Source organism: Chiloscyllium punctatum, chromosome 25 (assembly GCF_047496795.1).
Source record: "Chiloscyllium punctatum isolate Juve2018m chromosome 25, sChiPun1.3, whole genome shotgun sequence".
Classification (NCBI taxonomy): Eukaryota; Metazoa; Chordata; class Chondrichthyes; order Orectolobiformes; family Hemiscylliidae; genus Chiloscyllium; species Chiloscyllium punctatum.
The window spans coordinates 66,658,162-66,677,185 of record NC_092763.1 but is presented as its reverse complement, the minus strand read 5'-3'; the positions used below and the strand labels follow the sequence as shown (position 1 = coordinate 66,677,185).

At 41.6% G+C, this 19,024-nt stretch overlaps 1 protein-coding gene across 4 annotated transcripts in view; it reads left to right on the top strand.

The window, feature by feature from the left end:
• eda (ectodysplasin A) overlaps positions 1 to 19,024 on the top strand; it is a 279,217-nt gene that overhangs the window by 221,472 nt on the left and 38,721 nt on the right. For all 4 annotated transcript variants that reach the window (XM_072595466.1, XM_072595465.1, XM_072595464.1 and 1 more), the window contains exon 3: positions 13,360 to 13,383. In XM_072595466.1, the coding sequence (XP_072451567.1) occupies positions 13,360 to 13,383 (24 nt within the window). The remainder of the gene's footprint in view (positions 1 to 13,359; positions 13,384 to 19,024) is intronic.

Genomic DNA, 19,024 nt, shown 5'->3' with positions numbered 1-19,024 from the left:
TGAATTCAAAGTCCGCTATCTGCCAGGGTCCTCAGAACATTACCTGACTCTCTTGATTAATCACCTAGTGATAATACCACTGGACCATTGCCACCCCATTGGCTACCAATTTAAGAGTCAGTGGGGGTCTCTTGTTGTCTCTTTTTGGGAAGGTCCACTGCTTCTTCCACTCAAAACACTTGACAGCCAATAGCAGGCCATCCCCTAGGATGAAGGACCCTGAGGCCAAAGATTCTGTTGTGATCTGCCAAATGAGTTCCACTCATTTCAACTTGTCAACTCTGGAGAAACCTGTTTTTGTACTTATCAATCCTGATTCCATGTTAATGTGTTATCTCCAGTTGCTTGAGCCTAATCTTATGCAACACCAAGTGTTATGGTGACGCCTTGGATTTTCAAAAGCCTACTTTGAGTCAGCTGCCCCACCCCTAAGGAATCCACAGGCTAAATAGTTGACCCTACCTGACATTTCAATCATCATAACTGGTGATCACTGCTTACAAACCCCCTCCATTCCACAACTATCAGGCCTGGCTGATACATGGCAAGTAACATTTGTACCAGGCAGTGACCACTGCTAACGAAAGAACGAATCTAACCATCGCTTATCAATGTTCAATGTCATTACCATCTCTGTAACCTTCATTATCAGCATCATGAGTTTCCATTAACATTAAACTGAAATGACCCAGCCGTACCAATACGTAGCTACCACAACAAGTCCAAGGCAGGGAATTTTGTGGTAAGTAACTCACCATCTGACTCACCAAAATGTGTTCACTATCTACATGGTTTCAGTAAGGAGTGTGATGGAATACTTCCCATTTGAGTGGATAGGTAAAGCTCCAAAGGCTCTCCAAAACCTTGATATCATTCTGGACAAAGCAGTCCATATGACTCACCTTTGTAAGTCCACCTTTGTAAATATAATTTAATGTCATTTCCTGCCCTTGGCAGCAGTCTGCATGATACACTGCAGTGACCCACTTCAGTTCAATCCACATCGTCTCCCAGGCTTCACCCTCCAAGATCTGCAAGGATAAAGGTATCGGAAGCTGATGAACGCTGCCACCTGTAGGTTCCTCTCTAAACTGAACACAGCCCTGTCTTGGAACTATTACTGTTCCTTTACAATTGCTGGGTTAAATTTGTGGAGCTTCCTTCCAAACAGCACTTGGCCAGAGCCACACTACGTGGATTGAGGCAATCAAAAAGGCAGCAGACCAACTTCTTAAGAGCAGCAAATGCAAAGAACAGATTTAACATGAAACTGAAAGCCACATACAATTAGCATCTTGGCACATACAATATAGAAGTAAAAATTAAACCTGAAGCTAAACATCCTTCATTCAGATTAGTCTCACTTGCTTATTACATAGGCTTGTCACTCCCACACTGTAGTTTAGAACTCTTAGTACAGTATCCAGACAGTCCCACTTTATCCAGTCTGTATTCGAGTGCTGAATTTGGGATATCCTCCTGTGTGAAGTCCATCACTGGCAAAGCTGGCCTGTGGGAAATATCAATGCAAATTGGGATTGGTGAGTTGTTATGAATTGACTCACATGAGGATCTGTGTTGGACCCTTAACTATTTACAGTCTACATCAGCCTTTACCAATGATGGGGGTGAAGGAACTGAATGTATACTTGCTAGATTTGTTAATGACACCAAGCTAGTGGAGAAAGTTAGTTCTCAAGTGTTGTTAATACATCCACACCTAGATTTAAACAGTTTATGCAAGTGAACACAGGAATGGTTGATGGTATACAGTGTGGGAAGTTGACCGCTTACACAAGGTGAATAGAAAAGCAGGAGGTTATCTGAATGCAGAGAGATAGCAGAACAGGGTATCCAGTGGATGAATCATGAGAAGTTTGTCATGCAGGTGCAGCAAGTGACTAGGAAAATAAATAGAGCGTTGGTAAATCTCATAAGGGAATAGAGTGTAAAATAAGAAAGTATTGGTATAACTATGTAAAGCCTTTGTTAGATTGCATTTTGAACTGCTATGTACAGTTGTGGTCTTCTTGTTTAAGACCAGAGGAGAACGGAGCAGAAGTAGACCATCGAGGTGGAAGTGGGTACTGCAGATGCTGGAGATTAGAGTCCAGATGAGAGTGGTGCTGGAAAAGTATAGCAGGTCAGGCAGCATCCAAGGAACAGGAAAATCAACTTTTCGGGCAAAAGCCCTTCATCAGGAGACCTCTGAGAGAATAATTAACTCCTTGAATGCATTCACGCATTTCAGAGCTCATTCTGATTTTTGCAATGAAGGACTTCTTTAAAAAAAAGATTGGGTGAGTTGGGTCTATACCTCATTGAAGTTTAGAAGAATGGGAGGTGATCTTATTGAAGAATTTAAGATCCAGAGCGGGACTTGACAGTGAAGATACTGAGACAATGTTTCCTGTTCCTGGGGAGTCTAGAACTAGAGAATGTGGCTTAAAAGATTAAGAGCATCCCATTTAAGCTATAAGAAGTTTTTTTATTCCCTGAGGTTCATTAGTCTGAGGAATTCTCTTCACGAGAGAACAGCGGAGGTTGGGTCATTGAATATATTCAAGTCTAAGCTAAGTATTTATTATTCCTTTATAAGACAAGGCCAGCATCTATTTCCTGTTCCTCAATGGGCTTGAGATTTTGATAGTGAGCTGCCTTCTTGAACTCTTAGATTCCATGCCATGTAGATACATATACAGTACTGTCAGGATTTCTGATCAACAAGGCAGTCCAAGGTTATGTGAAATGGAGAGGAAAATAGAGTTGAGGCAACATTCAAATCAATGATGGTGTTCTTTAATGGGAGAACAGACTAGAGGAGCCAAATGGTCTCACTCTTGTTTTCAGTGTTGCGCATCTGAGTCCCACACACCATTTTTTGGAAGTTTGTGGAGTTTTCAAAGTTAAAAATCATACAACACCAGTTTATAGTCCAACAGGTTTATTTGGAACACTGGCTGGAGTATAAGATCATAAGACACAGAAGTTATAGCAAAAGTTTTCAACTTTGCAAAAATCCAACCATCAATCTGAAACTCTGCAGTGCTGAAGCTGAACAATTTAGAATATAAAAAAATTCTGAGCATTGATGTCTATTGCCTTAATGAGCACGATATATGACAGAGACAGATTATGTTGAGGGAGGAAGATCCATCACATGTAAGGCTAGCATGAGACAACACAGTGATTCACACGGTACACTAAGAAGAACAAGTATATCGGATATATGTGAACAGCAGCCCCCTATAAGTTTCCATTCAAGCCCCACACCATCCTGACTTAGAACTGTACTGCCATTCCTTCACTGTCACTGGGTTAAAATCCTGTAACTCTTTCACTAACAGAACTCAGCTGTTCAAGAAGGCAGGTCATTGCAGGGCAATAATGGCCTGGCTAGTGACACCCAGATCCTGTGAATGAATTTTTAAAACAACAGTTGACTTCCTGTCTGATCCCCAATGATACAAGTAAGTAAATGCAGCAGGAGAAAACTTTCACCCAGCCATTTACTGTGATACTGTATAAATACCTTTGGCTGCACTCTCAGCCTACCAAGGCAGGGTACTGGTGCTTTATTTTGGTTTGCATGACTGTCTTTTAACGAACACACTGGGGGCACAAATTTAAGTTGCACAGGTGACTGAAAAACTAAATACTGCAATTTGGGAAGCTTTGCAAAGTACAGAAAAGAAAGGCACACAATGCTTCTGCAAACAGCTAATAAAAACCCTCTAAGGCTTTCATTATATGCATATTTAACTGAACATTTAAAAAGTCTCTATTACATGCCCAATGAACATCTGCTGTCCACAACCCCTACTCCAACGCTGCTCTTTTCATAATGTCACTTTAATCTGTCATGATGTAGACAAGTGAACTCTTTCATTGGTCTTTCTCCTTCCAGCTATAAAGTCAGCTTTTGTTGCCTTTCTGTGTTCCATCCACGACCCTACTCCTCTTTGTTATTTATTATCTTTTGGCAGCACTGTTATGAGCTAACATAAATGTTGAAGAAGAATGATTTATTGGCTACTACACAAGAGGTGACATTATGGACATGGTATACAATTCTGCCTCATGTCTATCCTCGGATAACCCAGGAATGCTGCAACTGCCTTCAACATTGACACATTATTAAGCCAAAATGCGTGGTAAATTCCAACCCTTCTTTATTGCTTCCTTAGGTATCATATTTCCTTTGGCTTTGACTCCACGAATCTTTGCAGCTGCTATGAAGCACAGAGCTGCAGCATCTTGCTGATGCTCCTCTGTTCTAAGCTCTGTTTCATCCTCTCTAATAGTCCTCCATTCCTTTATTTCTGCATCGTTACCTATCTTCAACCATGCCCTCATCCTTTCTTGCCACCAAAATCCTAATACAGAGCTTTTAACTGGATGACTTCTATAATCTCCTCACATTGTGTTTTCATAATCTAAAACTAACTGTTGTCCATCTTCTCAACTGTATTCACTCCTATATCCTCATTGCCTGCAACTTGCAAAAACGTATTTTTCCCAGGGCCCTTGAGAATTAGATCCTTATCCTCCCTTTTAAATCTGTCCAAAGTCTTGCTTAACATCCTGCACTCAGGCTTTCCAAGTTGCCCATGCTCTATTCCAACAAACATGGCTTAATTTGCATTCGATGTTATATCAGGCACTGTCCTCTTCACCCACACTAATCCTCTCGGCATCTTTTCCTGCCTTCTTCCCTGGCTTTTAAAAGTCTCATTGGAGCTCTACTTTTTGACAACAATTTTGTCTCCTTGTGACTTCACTTTCTATTTCCATTGGACCTCTGCCTTTCTATGAAGTACCCAATTCTGAGATGAAGCGTTGTTCATCTAAGAAACTTCCAGGATTCAATCGCCACACTGTACTGAGATAGTCAATCTGAGTCAGGTCGCCACTGGGTCAGTAATTCACTGGTAATAGAAAGCTATTCCTTCTTCTGCACACTGCTCAGTGAAACTTTGAGGAAAACCTCATTTACTTGAACATGAGCTGAAGATACGCTAGATACCCTTTCAGCTAATTCCATGGTTGCATCAAAAGCAAAATATCACTGACGCTGGAAGTCTGAAATAAAGCAGAGTGCTGGAGATAGTCTGCATGTCTGGCAGCATCTGGGAATTTGAGAGAGAAACAGAGTTAATCCTTCAGTTTAAGGATGTATCATCACAGTTGAGGAAAGATAGAACTGTAATAAGCTTGAGTAACCCGCCAATGTTTGTCGCCTGGACTTGCATAAGAAGAAAGGGCAGCTGCTTATCATGCACGATTGAGCAATTATGGACAATTGCTCAGCATAAGGCAATGACCTAAGGGGAAGGAGGAAGAAGAAGAGCAAGGGGAAAATTGGTTTCAGTTCAACTGTGGGTTTTGTCTGATGTATTTTCTTGCACAAAATCAAGAGTAAAACTTCAACGCTGTGCCGTAAACTGGTAAGCGTGCTGTAGCTGTTCTTGATACTCAAATACATTTAGTTTCCTGGAAAAGTTACCCAATTTCAAATTCATGACATGAAAGTTTGTATTTATTTACCTCTCAGGATATTCTCAAATTATTTACCACCACTGAACTATGTTTGAAGTGATGTGAGAAACACAGCAGCCTATTTACAGTCAGCAATGCCATATAAACACCTCTGTCTGTTTTGAAATTCAGATAAAAATAAATGAAGGAGTGTTAGTCAAAGATTCGGCAGTATTTAAAGTGGAATCACCTGGTCCAATGAAAATAATGACCGCAATTGCCTTAGCCATGGGCTTGTTGCCCAATGACTAGGAAATTGCAAATGTTAGTCCCATGTTTTGTGTCATGTCTAGCATAAATGAATATGGTTGTTCTTGTTGGAAGCCATTTTTATTCAATCCTGTGGCTTGGCTGCAGTGTTCATCAGGGTAGTGTCCTAGGACCAACCACCTTCAGCTATGGTGCCAATGGTGTTTCCTCCCATTGTAAGATCTGAAGGAGTTATGTTTGCTGATGATTTCACATTGTTCAATACTATTTGTGATATCGCAGACACTGAAGCAGTCTGTGCTTTGCATTCAGAAAGATCTGGACTACTTCAGACTTTGGGAATGAGAAGTGACAAACGACATTTCTACCCCACAAGTGCCAGGTAATCACGGCCTCCAACAAGAGAGAATTTAACCACCTTCCCTTGATATGCAATGACATTGTCACTGCTGAATTCTGAGACATGAATAAATAGGTGTAGTAGGTAAGATTAGAGGGATGAATGGGTGTTGCTAAGATTCATGTGGGAAAAATGGGGTTCAATTTCTGAGAACTGGGATGAGTACCGGGGAAGGTGGCAACTGTATAGTTGGGATTGCCAACACCTGTTCTGGTGAGTCATTAAACTAATAGAGAGATCTTTAAGCTAAATTGTGATTATAAGAGATCAAGTGAGGGGAAATTTCATAATGTAAAGGAAAAGAAATCAAAATAGTAATGGAGGGCAGAAATTATCAGAGTGCGACAGGAAAGGGCAGAAGAAACAAACTTAAAAGTAAATTAACAGATAAGGGCAGAAATATATAAATGGCTGAAAGACCTTTTTCTGTGCTGTTGATCTCTTTACTCTGTGAGAATTTAAAGTTCTATATCTGAATGGACATACAATTTGTAATAGTGGGATGAGCTGATAGTACAGACAGAGATAAATATGTTAGACCTAATAACAGAGACATAGTGGAAGGTTGACTACGGCTAGACCTGAATGTTTAAGGGTATTTTACATTGCAAAATTGCTGAAAGTTAAAAGATAGTAGGTAACCTCTCCTAATTAAGGATGGCATTAGTTCAGTACAATGAAATGATCTTAACTTGAAAGGTCAAGCTATTAGAATCAATTTGGGTAGAGATATGAAATTGTAAAGGTAAGAAATTACTTACGCGAGTGGGTTATAGGTCCCCTAACAGTAGTTACACAAGGAACAGAGCATATATAAAGAAATAAAGAGTTCATGATAAAAATTCATAAGAAACTAAGTTGATTTAGCAATAGAAGTAATGTGACAAGAACAGGTCAGAGACAAGCAATTTTGTAATGAATATCTCACTTCCTGACTCACCAATGCCTATCCATCAGTAATAAAATACAAGTTGGGAGTGCAAAAGAATACTCCTCACTTGCCTGGATGAGTGCAGCTGCAACAACACTAAAGAATTTGACACCATCCAGGACAAAACAGCTTGCTTGATTGGCACCATAGCCACAAACATTCAGTCTGTCCTCAGGAGCAGCGGTGTGTACCAACTAAGACATGCACGAAAAATATTCCCAAGACTCCTTAGATAACATTTTGCAAACTCGTGACCCTTCCAACCTAGAAGGAGAAGGGCAGCTCACAACCCCAAATCTTCAGCTCGTGACTCCACTTGGGGCCCCCAACCCCCACCTTGTGAAACTCTGAAGGATGGGATTTTGTTTCCTCATGCAGTGAGTTGCTGTGATGTAGAATGCAGTACCTGAAAGGGGAGCACATTCAAAATAATTTCCAAAAGAGAACTTAAGAAGATACAAACAGTGGCAGGGCTGTGGGAAGAGTGCTAGGGAGTGGGAGAGCTCTTTTAGCACAAGCACCTTGAGCCAGTTGGCCATTTTGTTTGGCTAATTATTAGCCCTCAATCAACTTCAATGTGCCTGAACAAACTTCTTGTGCTTTCTTGAAACTATCACAAATGGATCTTTTGCCTTGCTCTGGGAAGATTGATGGAATCACAGTTCATCCAAAAGCACAGAACCCAGGGGCATACAGCCCTTGCTGTGCACATGTTGAATTGAGAAACCGTTCAACTACAAGTAGTTGCATGCGCCTCTCAAAGTAAAAGCTGAGGAGTGGCCAGAGTGAACATTTGTATTGTAGATGTTGCCAACAGGGGTGGAAAAATGCCTGTTTTCACATTTTACTAAAAGTTACATAAATATCAGTTTAGACTCCAGATGGAATAAAAGAACAGGCTTCAACTCATTTGATAGCTCAGCAAGTAATTGCATTACCTGATGTATGCTTCGCCACAGGAGCTAGGATGGTGCAAGACTCGATCCTCATTTTTTTTTTTGCTTGAGTTATTGCGTTGTGGTTTAGTGGCTGTTAAAAACCTTGCAGTTGGTCCTTCTGCCCCATGGTGAGGTTGGAGGGAAGGAAGGGGCTGGATTTAAATCAGCTACTTGGGCCAATTTGTTTAATTCACTTTTCAGTCTCTAGGTCTCCCGTAGGTCCTAGTTTTTATTCATGCTCCAGCTTTACCAACCCTCACACCCCAACCCCAAGTAGAATGACAGATGCTCCAGTGACATTGTTTATTTGTTCCTCAACACTAGCGACAGCATTTCCTTCCCATGTGCAGATGCAGTGGCATTGTCAGAGCTTGTCACTGCCTATCATGTGAGACGTTTTTAAGTGCAGCTCTCTTTTTACATGGGAGTGAGGATGTTTCTTTTGTAAGCTGCTGTCATATAACTGAGTCCATTACAGTAAAATACTTACTGAGGGAATAAAAAGTTTGCAACTGTAACGATGCTAAAATATCTTTCTTCAGTATTCAAAGTTTGACTGAGCATTTATTGGAGGGTTTATTGAAGGAAGGGGACGACAATTATTTGTTCATGGGATGTGGCCGTTGCTAGCTGTGCTAATTTATTGCCCTGCCCTAATAGCCTTTGAGAAGGGGCAATGATCTGCTTTCTTCAATCGTCTTTGGCATGTAGAGGCATGCACCGTGCTTTTAGAAAGGAGTTTCAGGATTTTGACCCAATGATAATGAAGGAACAGTGATATAGTTCACTGTCCAGGTGATGTGTGGCTTGAAAGGCATCTTGTAGGCCATGGTGCTCCCATGTAACTGCTACACTTGTCATCTTATAGAAGAACAATACTGTTTTTCAGATATCTATTCAGTGAGTGCATTCCATTATAGGTTAATTGGCCCATGGCAACTGAGTAGCTTGGGTGATTACCAATCGTAGAGATTCAGCTCTTATTATCGGAGTTTATCAAAGAAAAAAGACATATCACGCATTGTTGGGCTCAAAGTTCTGACCAAAGGACCAAGAGTTTCACACCTATTACCAAGCTCACCATGCTGTGGAGGAACCTTAAACATAAAGCCTTTTCAACTGGTTGTCCAAGTTGTCCTGATAACTGAAAAGAACAATATTATGGGATAGTCAAAGACATGATGCAAATTGGACTATCTGTGGCGTTAAACTGGCCTGTCAGCAACACAGCACCACCCACCATTTGACAGGAGATTCCACACATGTACCAGCAGCCATCTTGTAGGCTGGGTATGTTTGCAGAATACCTTTTTGGTTGTCATTACAAGTTAATGGTAATCACTGTGGACTTTGTTGCTAATTAAGAAAGGTGAGGTAGGATTCCTGCCCCTCAGGAACGGGAAATCCCTTCTCCAGTGCTGGCAGTGCTACCAGGAGCAGTGGCCACTGCAAGTACTGCACTTGTGGATTGAGCAGATAAACTATAAGACCATAAGACATCGGAGCAGAAATTAGACCATTCAGCCCATCGAGTCTGCTCTGCCATTCAATCATGGCTGATAAGTTTCTCAACCCCATTCTCCTGCTTTCTCCTCATAACTATCAATCCCCTTAACAATCAAGAACCTGTCTACCTCAGTCTTAAATATACTCAATGACGTGGCCTCCACAGCCTTCTATGATAATAAATTTCATAGATTCACCACTCTCTGGCTGAAGACGTTTCTCCTTAATTCCATTCAAAAAGGTATTCCCTTTACTCTGAGGCTGTGCCCTCTGGTCCTAGTCTGTCCTACCAATGGAAGCATCTTCCATCATAAACTATGCTGTGTTCCAACTAGTAGGTGAGCCAGAAGTCTACCTGATGGTCTGCCAGACCAGGTGGGTGAAGGAAAGACCAAGGATAGATGGAAACCAGCTGGTGGGTTATATTTGTGGGAACACCCGGCCCAGCTCCCCAATGATGTCATGTGGGGATTCTGAAGGTGAAATCCAACTGCTTTGCCTACAACCCCGGGAAACATGTCATTTTCAGTGTTTGCCACACGCTAAATCCCAGTGTTGAGAGGATGAACCCCTTAAGCAGGAACTAATTTCTTATTTAAAGGCCTCAAATTGCACACTGGCAGGCAGACTATGCCCAGTGCCATCCCTGCTGCCAGTAAAGTGGCAGTGACAGGTGGGCACAGGCAAGACAACCAGACATAAAATCTGCCGTCTGCCTTCCAACCTCCAAGTGAGGGAAAGTATAATCTGGCCTGTGGAAGCAACAGTTTAAGTGAAGTACCGGCTGGTATTTTGTTGGATACATCACCAGTACAGAAACAAAGCACCAATCAACCACATTGTGCGCAAGTATTGTGTTACCTGAAAGGTTTTTGAGTCCCGAGGTTTGAATGAGTCCTCTTGTAACCACCATACAAGCAAATATTTGTGAGGAAAACACCCTGCATACTGCAGCAAAGACAGGAATTGCTGGAGAGACTCGGCAGGTTTGGCAGCATCTGTGGGGGGGAAAGCTGTATTAACATGGCCTTCTCTCCAGAGATGCTTCCAGACCTGCTGAGTTTCTCCAACAATTTCTCCAGTTTCCATCATCCACAGTTCTTTGTTTGATTTCCCTTTTATACCTTGATCAGTTCACCAACCAGAATAGGCAGTGTTGGAGTCAGTAGGCTTTCTACCTTTTCCATATTCCAATGATTCTGCCAAACAACACTGACAGATGTGTCATTATTTGACAAGAATATATAATATTGGCCCTTTATATTAGATTCTTCAGAGGTGGGTAAAACATTAGTACTTTTTTTGAATTTTGTTATACCAAAGACATATTACCTCTGAGCAGTATGAGGGGCATATGAAAAGGAGTAGGCCATTCAGCCCCTCGAGCCTGCTCCACCATTCAATAAGATCAGGGCTGATCTGATTGCGGCCTAATTTTACATACAAGGAGAAAGTGAGTACTGCAGATGCTGGCAATCAGAGTTGAAAAGTGTGGTGCTAGAAAAGCACAGAAGGTCAAGCAGCATCCGAGAAGCAGGAGAGTCAATGTTTCGGGCATAAGCCCTTCATCAGGGAATCCTACTACTCTTTGTATTTGGAAGTGCTTTCTAACATAACTTCTGAATGGCCTGACCTTAATTCTTGGACTGTCCCCACTGGTTCTAGAATCTCCATCTAGTACCTTTCCCTGTTAATATCCTGAAAACCTTGATTAGATCAACCTCTAACCTTCTAACTTCTGGAGACAAAAGACTGAATTTGTTCAATCTCTCCTCGTAACCTAACTCCTGAAGTGCAGATATCATCTGTGTAAACTTGCATTGAACTACCTCTAGCCAAAACATTCTTGCTGAGGTGTGGTGCACAGATCTGCTCACAGCTCTGCTATCTAAGGAAGGATATGCTGGCCTTAGTCAGGTTCTAGAGGAGGTTCACAAGAATGATCCCGGGGATGAACGGCTTGTCGTATGGTGAGCAGTTGAGGTCTCTGAGTCTACACTTGATGGAGGGATGAGGGGCATCTCATTGAAACTTTCAGAATACTGAGAGGCCTGGATAGAGTGAATGTGGAGAAGATGTTTCCATCAGTAGAAGAGGCTGGGAAATGAGGGCACAGTGTTAGAATGAAGGGACAACCCTTTTGCACTGCGATGAGGAGGAATTTCTTCAGCCAGTGGATTGGTGAATCTGTGGAACTCATTGCCTCAAAAAGCGGCGGAGGCTGTTAAGTCATTGAGTGTATTTAAGTCAGAGATGGATAGGTTCTTGATGAATAAGGGGATCAAAGGTTATGTGGAGAAGGCAGGAGAACGGGGTTGAGAAACATATCAACCATGATCAAATAGCAGAGAATACTTGATGGGACAAATGGCCTAATTCTGTACCAGTATCTTATACTCTTATGTTGCATTGAGAAGATTAATATCATTTCAACTCATCTTTTATTTAATGCTATTTTCTCTCAATCACCTCAGTTATTTTAATGTTAAGCATTGCATGAATCTTCTGAACAGGCTTGCACAGACTTAGCTAGGTCTGTCATTTTGGTTATTACCTGTAAAGAAAGATTGACTTTGAATTAAAAGCAGATTTTTCTGATACTCAGCATCTGTGGTATTTCCTTTGTTTCTCAGAGTTTCTTCAGTTGCTTTATATTGTAATGTAATCAATGTAGTTGTAAAGATTTCATCTGCTATTTCTGGAGCAGGACCTTCTATAATTTGGTTCCACTTTTACAATACCAAGTTCTTCACCTGACAAAGGGGCTAAGCTCCAAAAGCATAGGATTTCAGATCTTGTCCATCCCAGTCCAAAACTGGCACCTCCATATCTTGACTACCTGAAATACTGCTGTCCAAATGTTTGCGTTTGCTTGACAGATTGAAGTGTCACTCAGCTACTGAGTGAATGTCTCTTAAGTTTAAAAGATTCATAAGATGTAGGAGCAGAATTAGGCTATTTGGTTCATCGGATTTGCTCTGCCATTCGATCATGGCTGATATATTTACTCACCTCCATTTTCCTGCCTTCTCCCCATAACTCTTCAACCCATTGCCAATTAAAAATCTATCCATTCCCCTCCTTAAGTTTACTCAATGTCCCAGCATCCACCACACTTTGGGGTGGTGAATTCCACAGATTCACAACACTTTGGGAGAAATAGTTACTCAACAACTCTATTAAATATGCTACCCCATATCCTAAGACTATGACTCTCATCCTAGATTGCCCCACAAGAGGAAGCATCTGATGCACAGCTATTTTATCAACACTTTTTATCACCTTGGATACCTCAATTTGATCTCCCCTCATTCTTTTAAATTCCAGAGACTATACACTTAAAGCTGGTCAATTTCTGTTCATACAACAAACCCCTCATCTCTGGCATCAATCTAGTGAACCTCCTCTGAGCTGTCTCCAATGCTACTACATTTTTCCTCAAATAAGGGGACCAAAACTGTGCACAATATCCATGTTTATCCATGCCTAATGATCTATTTTATTTAGAAATAGTTGCAGAGTTCACACTTGGAGATGTTAATAAGCATTGCGGATGTTGATTCTTTCGCTGTATGCTAGAATTTTCTGTATTCTTAATAATATCAAACAGGTTGACATCTTTGGCACAGGTACAATGGGCTTATCTCCTTCACCAAGTTCCAAACAGATACATCATTATTGTAACTACAGAAAAAAGCAATGTAGCTCCCTAATGACTAAGGGATGTCTTGCAGCCAATAAAGTACTTTTGAAAATAAGTAATCCTTTAAATGAAGGAAAGATGATTGGTAACCAAAGGTTTGCTTTCTGACTTGTGTTTTTTTTCCCTCTTCTAGGTAAAAACAAAGGAAAAGGAAAAGGTAACATTAAAAGATTACTTCTTTACAAAGTCAATTTCTCTTACAATGTGGACCGAATGATTATTAAAGTTGGCATGACTATCAAATGATCCATGATTACTCAAACTCTGCTGTCTTTGACCCACACCACACTTGTCCCACCCCTGTTCATGAGAATGGCCAAATTATATCCACTAACATTAAACTATGCTGAAATATCCTGTTGTGCTATAGTGAATATGAGGGGTTGTAAAATCAAGTTGATGAATGAAATCCTAGATGTTATCATGTTATAAACTACATTTGTAGAGGAGGTTAAGGAGAGTTTTCATAAATTTGTTTAAAGTGTGGAAAAGTTTTGGTGAAGTAAATATGGAGGCATAGTTTTTAATGACTGAAGGTTTCAGCAATCAGAAGTTACAGATTTAACTTACTTCATAAAAGGACTGATAAAAAGAACATGAAGATATTATTTTATGTGGCAAGTTGTTCTGATTTGAACCGAAAGGGTGGGAGAAGCAGTCCAATGATAATCCTCATGAGATTGAGACATGAAGGGGAATAAGACCATAAGACCATAAGAATAGGAGTGGAAGTAAGGCCATTCGGCCCATCGAGTCCACTCCGCCATTCAATCATGGCTGATGGGCATTTCAACCCCACTTACCCGCATTCTCCCCGTAGCCCTTAATTCCTTGTGACATCAAGAATTTATCAATCTCTGCCTTGAAGACATTTAGCGTCCCGGCCTCCACTGCACTCTGCGGCAATGAATTCTACAGGCCCACCATTCTCTGGCTGAAGAAATGTCTCCGCATTTTTGTTCTGAGTTTATCCCCTCTAATTCTAAGGCTGGGTCCACAGGTCCTAGTCTCCTTGCCTAACGGAAACATTTTCCTAGCGTCCACCCTCTCCAAGGCCTGTATTATCTTGTAAGTTTCTATTAGATCTCCCCTTAATCTTCTAAACTCCAATGAATACAATCCCAGGATCCTCAGCCATTCCTCGTATGTTAGACCTACCATTCCAGGGATCATCCGTGTGAATCTCCGCTGGACACAGTCCAGTGTCAGTATGTCCTTCCTGAGGTGTGGGGACTAAAACTGGACACAGTACTCCAAATGGGGCCTAACCAGAGCTTTATAAAGTCTCAGTAGCACAACGGTGCTTTTATATTCCAACCCTCTTGAGAAAAATGACAACATTTCATTCACTTTCTTAATCACAGACTCAGCCTGCATGTTTACCTGAAGAGAATCCTCGACTAGCACTCCCAGATCCCTTTGTACTTTGCCTTTATGAACATTCTCACCGTTTAGAGAGTAGTCCATGCTTGTATTCTTTTTTTCAAAGTGCAAGACCTCGCATTTGCTCACGTTGAATTCCATCAGCCATTTCCTGGACCACTCTCCCAAACTGTTTAGATCCTTCTGCAGCCTCCCCACTTCCTCAGTACTACCTGCCTGTCCACCTAACTTCGTATCATCGGCAAACTTCGCTAGAATGCCCCCAGTCCCCAGCTGATATGTAATCAGCTGTAGGGAAAGAGAAGAGGACAAATTGGATAGGTATTCCGAAAAGCTGCCACATTCCAATGGGCCAAGTGTTATCTCTCAGGCTTGTATTTTATGATTCTAGCAGAAATAATATATTTATCTAAAACTGCAGTGTTTTCCACAGTTTTCCAACTGTAGTTAATTGTATTGTGGACTTGGCCCCACACTGCAGTCGTTAGTTAGCGATCACATCCATCCTTGTGATGCATTGCCAATTAGAAATCAAAAAGATTTATTATCCAACCTGATGCTTGACTACGAGCCAACCAACTACTTTTACCCCAATTTTTAATATTTTAATTCTTAATGAAAAAAAAATCAAAGAAACTGACAAAAAAAAATCATTTTAGTATTACTATGATTTTACTTCAGGGTGCACGCAGCTCAATCCAAGAGATTCATTTGCAAATCCTGGAATGTTGCCAGCCCTAATAGGGCCATGGTATTTGGCTGTGCACGAGATGAACGATATTGACGCTTTTATAAAGATATGGTGCTAATTTACGGGGCATTGCCTTTGACAAGGAAATATAAGTATAAAGAAGACCATAGAATAATTGAAGCATTACTTTCTGGGGAATGCAATGGTGGTATTTCAGATTTTGCAAGTGTGAGATCGGTCCAATGGAGACTGATTGATCCAGATAGTTCATAGAGCAAAACTAGGGGCCAGAGTGAAAGATACAAGGTAATGGCCAGAAATCTCTTTATGTAAGGATTGAGAGATTGGTCATTGATTTTGGTAACTTGTAAAAACGTCCACGCATGACCGTCTACAGGTACTTTTGAGCTCTTGTGTAAACATGTCAAGATATTGGTTGGAGCCCTTCATTGACGAAGTGATATTTTTATGTGCTGCTATTTTCCACTGAGGATTTTAATGTCCTCTGACCACATTGTAATTCAGACAGAAGGATGAGTTTGTTACAGCCTTTCACTGCTCTGCAATCTATTTGGGAGCAGTTTCTTTTACAAATCTTTTCTTTCCACTCCCTAGATTACTGACTCATACTCTGGCCTGGTTCCATGGATACCAGTTTGCCAGAGCATATCCCCTGTACAAATTGTTTGACTTTGTGTGCAAGCTGAGGCAATGAGAGTAAAAGTGTAATCATGCAGCATTATAACCCGAATTGCCTTCTGTCCTAGCCCAGCATCAATGCACGCACTTTCCAGTGAGGTTTGCTGATGAGAAGTGAGAATCCTGATGCTTTCCAAACCTGCTCCTTGAGCACAGGATCCTTAAAGTGACTGCAAAGCCTATGCTCTAGGTGTGCCTGAGATCAGATAAGTCAGTGTGAACTAAATGGATTGAATGGCGGACAAAAGCAAAAGGCTATTGATGCTGGAAATCAGAAATACAACCTGAACACTGGAAACTCTCAGCAGGTCAGCCAGCATCTGTGGCCAGCCTGTCCCCTGGAATGGAAACAAAGCTGTCAAAGATGCATTCATTGTTCCAGACCTCCTCCAGCCACCATCCACATCTCTTTCACTTGTACATCATCAGTGCTGCTTCACTCTCTCATCCAGAATTGGAAAATACACATTAATTTTGCTTCCAAATTCCACCCTGCCCTCACTTTCACCTGGTCCATCTTTGACTCCTCCCTTCCCTTCATTGACATCCCATTTCCATGGATAGGCTTAACAACCCAACCTACTCCCACAGTTACTTTGACTGTATATCCTCACACTCTGCTTCCTGTAAGGGCTCCTTCCCATTCTCCGACTTTTTCCGTCCCCATGTCATCTGTCGTGATGGTACCACCTTCAACAGCAAGGCCTCAGAAATATCCATGTTTTCCCTCAAGTGCCATGTTTTACAGGGCCCTCAGCCATGTCCGACTGATTTCCTACACTGCTGACCTTACCCCTTTTCCTTTCCATAGCACCGATAAAGTCCCTGGCCCTCACCTACCACCCCAACAGCATCCACATCCAAGTGTTCATATGCTGCCATTTCCACTCTTTCCAAATGCATCCCCTTCCAACGGAATGCCACCATCAGACACACATTCCCCTCCGCTCCCTTGACTGCCTTTCACAAAAACTGTTTCCTCTGGGAAACCTTGCTTCACTCCACCTCCACTCCCAACATTTCCCCATACCCTCCTGCATCTTCCCATGCAATCATTACTTCCTTCATCCTCACCATCCAAGGCTCCAGGCTTACTGTCTACTGTATTCACTGCTCAAAATGTAGATGAAATGCAGTCTGGGCGACCAATTTGTGGAACACCTATTCCGTCCGTAAAAATGATCCTGAGCCTCTGGTTGCCTGCCACTTCAACGCACCTGCCATGTTCCCTGGCCAACATCTTTGACTCTTGCTTCCTGCAGTGCATATTACACCTGGGCACCCTGCACCCTTCAGTTAAATAATTTTAGGGCCTGGGTACCTTCTCCCACCTCCTTCTACCCTCCCCACCCCCACACAAACCAGGCCACGACATCACACGGGCTGCTACCACAGTCAATCCAGCCTCACTGCTCATCGTCCCCATTAGCAGCTTTTCCTTCTCCCAGACTTAGCAGCATCTTTTCCTTTGTCTGCCCAGTTGTTTTTCTCTCTCTATCTGGGCTCCATCTCCACCTACCATTAATTCCTTCTTCAGCCATCCCTTCAGCATATATACCAATCTTTTCCCAGCTAGTCAGTTCTGAAGAAGGGTCACTGGACTTGAAACATTAAGTCTGCTTTCTGCCTACATGCACCACCAGACCTGATGAGTTTCTCCAGCTAGTTTAATTTTGAAAGACATTCCAAGATACTGAAAAGATGGGGTCACATTCTGCCATTAAAAAGCACATATCATTGATGATACCCACTAAGACACACTTGGAAGTAGGACTGAAGCTGCAGGCTTCAAAGAATGGTCACTCCTACCCACTTATTGAGTGTAAATAGTTAATAAGGGTGGTGTTCACCAGTATGATGAGAGACTGACCTCTCTCCATAACCTCGGGATGACTTCACAATTTGGTGACAACGGCAGTGAAGTCCTCACTCGGTTAAACGCCTGGGTCATCTGATTGATGGCAGGAACATTCAAAGTCATCAGCAGAACAGCCCAAAATCCCTGGGAATACCCAACACAAAGCAGTAATATACTCTCATTGATGCCACAGACTGAAATGAGCTCCAGACTCGATCAACAAAACATCAGTAAGTGAGTAAATGCCTAGAAGCCTCCTAGGTCAGGCCACAGGAGACAGAAAGTTAATAGACAGTTGAAAAGATACGACTGGACAGTGGATCACAAATGAAGTAACTCAAATGTTTGCTTGATTGTTGAACATAGAGATGCTTTGATCACAAATATAAATTACAGTGCTGAAATCCGTTAAATTTGTATAACTATTTTGGATCAAAACCTTTCTGTTGCTCCTCATTAGTTGAATTTAAGCCACTCATCTCACCTTAAGTTCACCTTATTTCTCTGTGAGAACAAACTATCATCTGTTCCCAAATCCCGTTAATGTTTATTTTGTCCATGATTATTTTATTAAAGCTTTCATCTATGACATGTCCTATGGTGGTGGGAGGCAACTATTCATTCACAGCTGTAAGTTTAAGATGTCTTACAACTGGGAACATGGTTTGTGATGCCTGTCACTTTAAGTTCTGTGTTCTTGGGAAATCTCATTGGTTCAAGAATACGCATTTTGGAATTCTTCAGCAATCTAAAATGTCAACATCAAAAAGATGTTCACACCTGGGCAATGTGGGTGGGTGGGTGGGGGGAATGGGGTCAATGATGCGAAAGATTTGTTCCTTTTTGGTTACAGTTTGTTGAATGTCACCTCTTCCTGAAGTGAACGACCAACTGGAAATCACCTTCAACCAACTTATCAAGTCTTGAAAGGAATCCTTACCATAAATGTAATTGTAAAACTGCTGGAAGACTGTAAGACATAGGAACAGGACTAGGCTATTCAGTCCCTCAATCTGGCTCCACCATTCAATCGGATCCATAGCTTCTCAATATTTCTCTGAAGCACCATTGAGCCATTTGGCAACTGCCATATCATTTAAAGAGAATCATGATGCTATTGATGCTTTCATAATTCAACAATGTAACTTAGGGTTTGCTTGCTAGTCA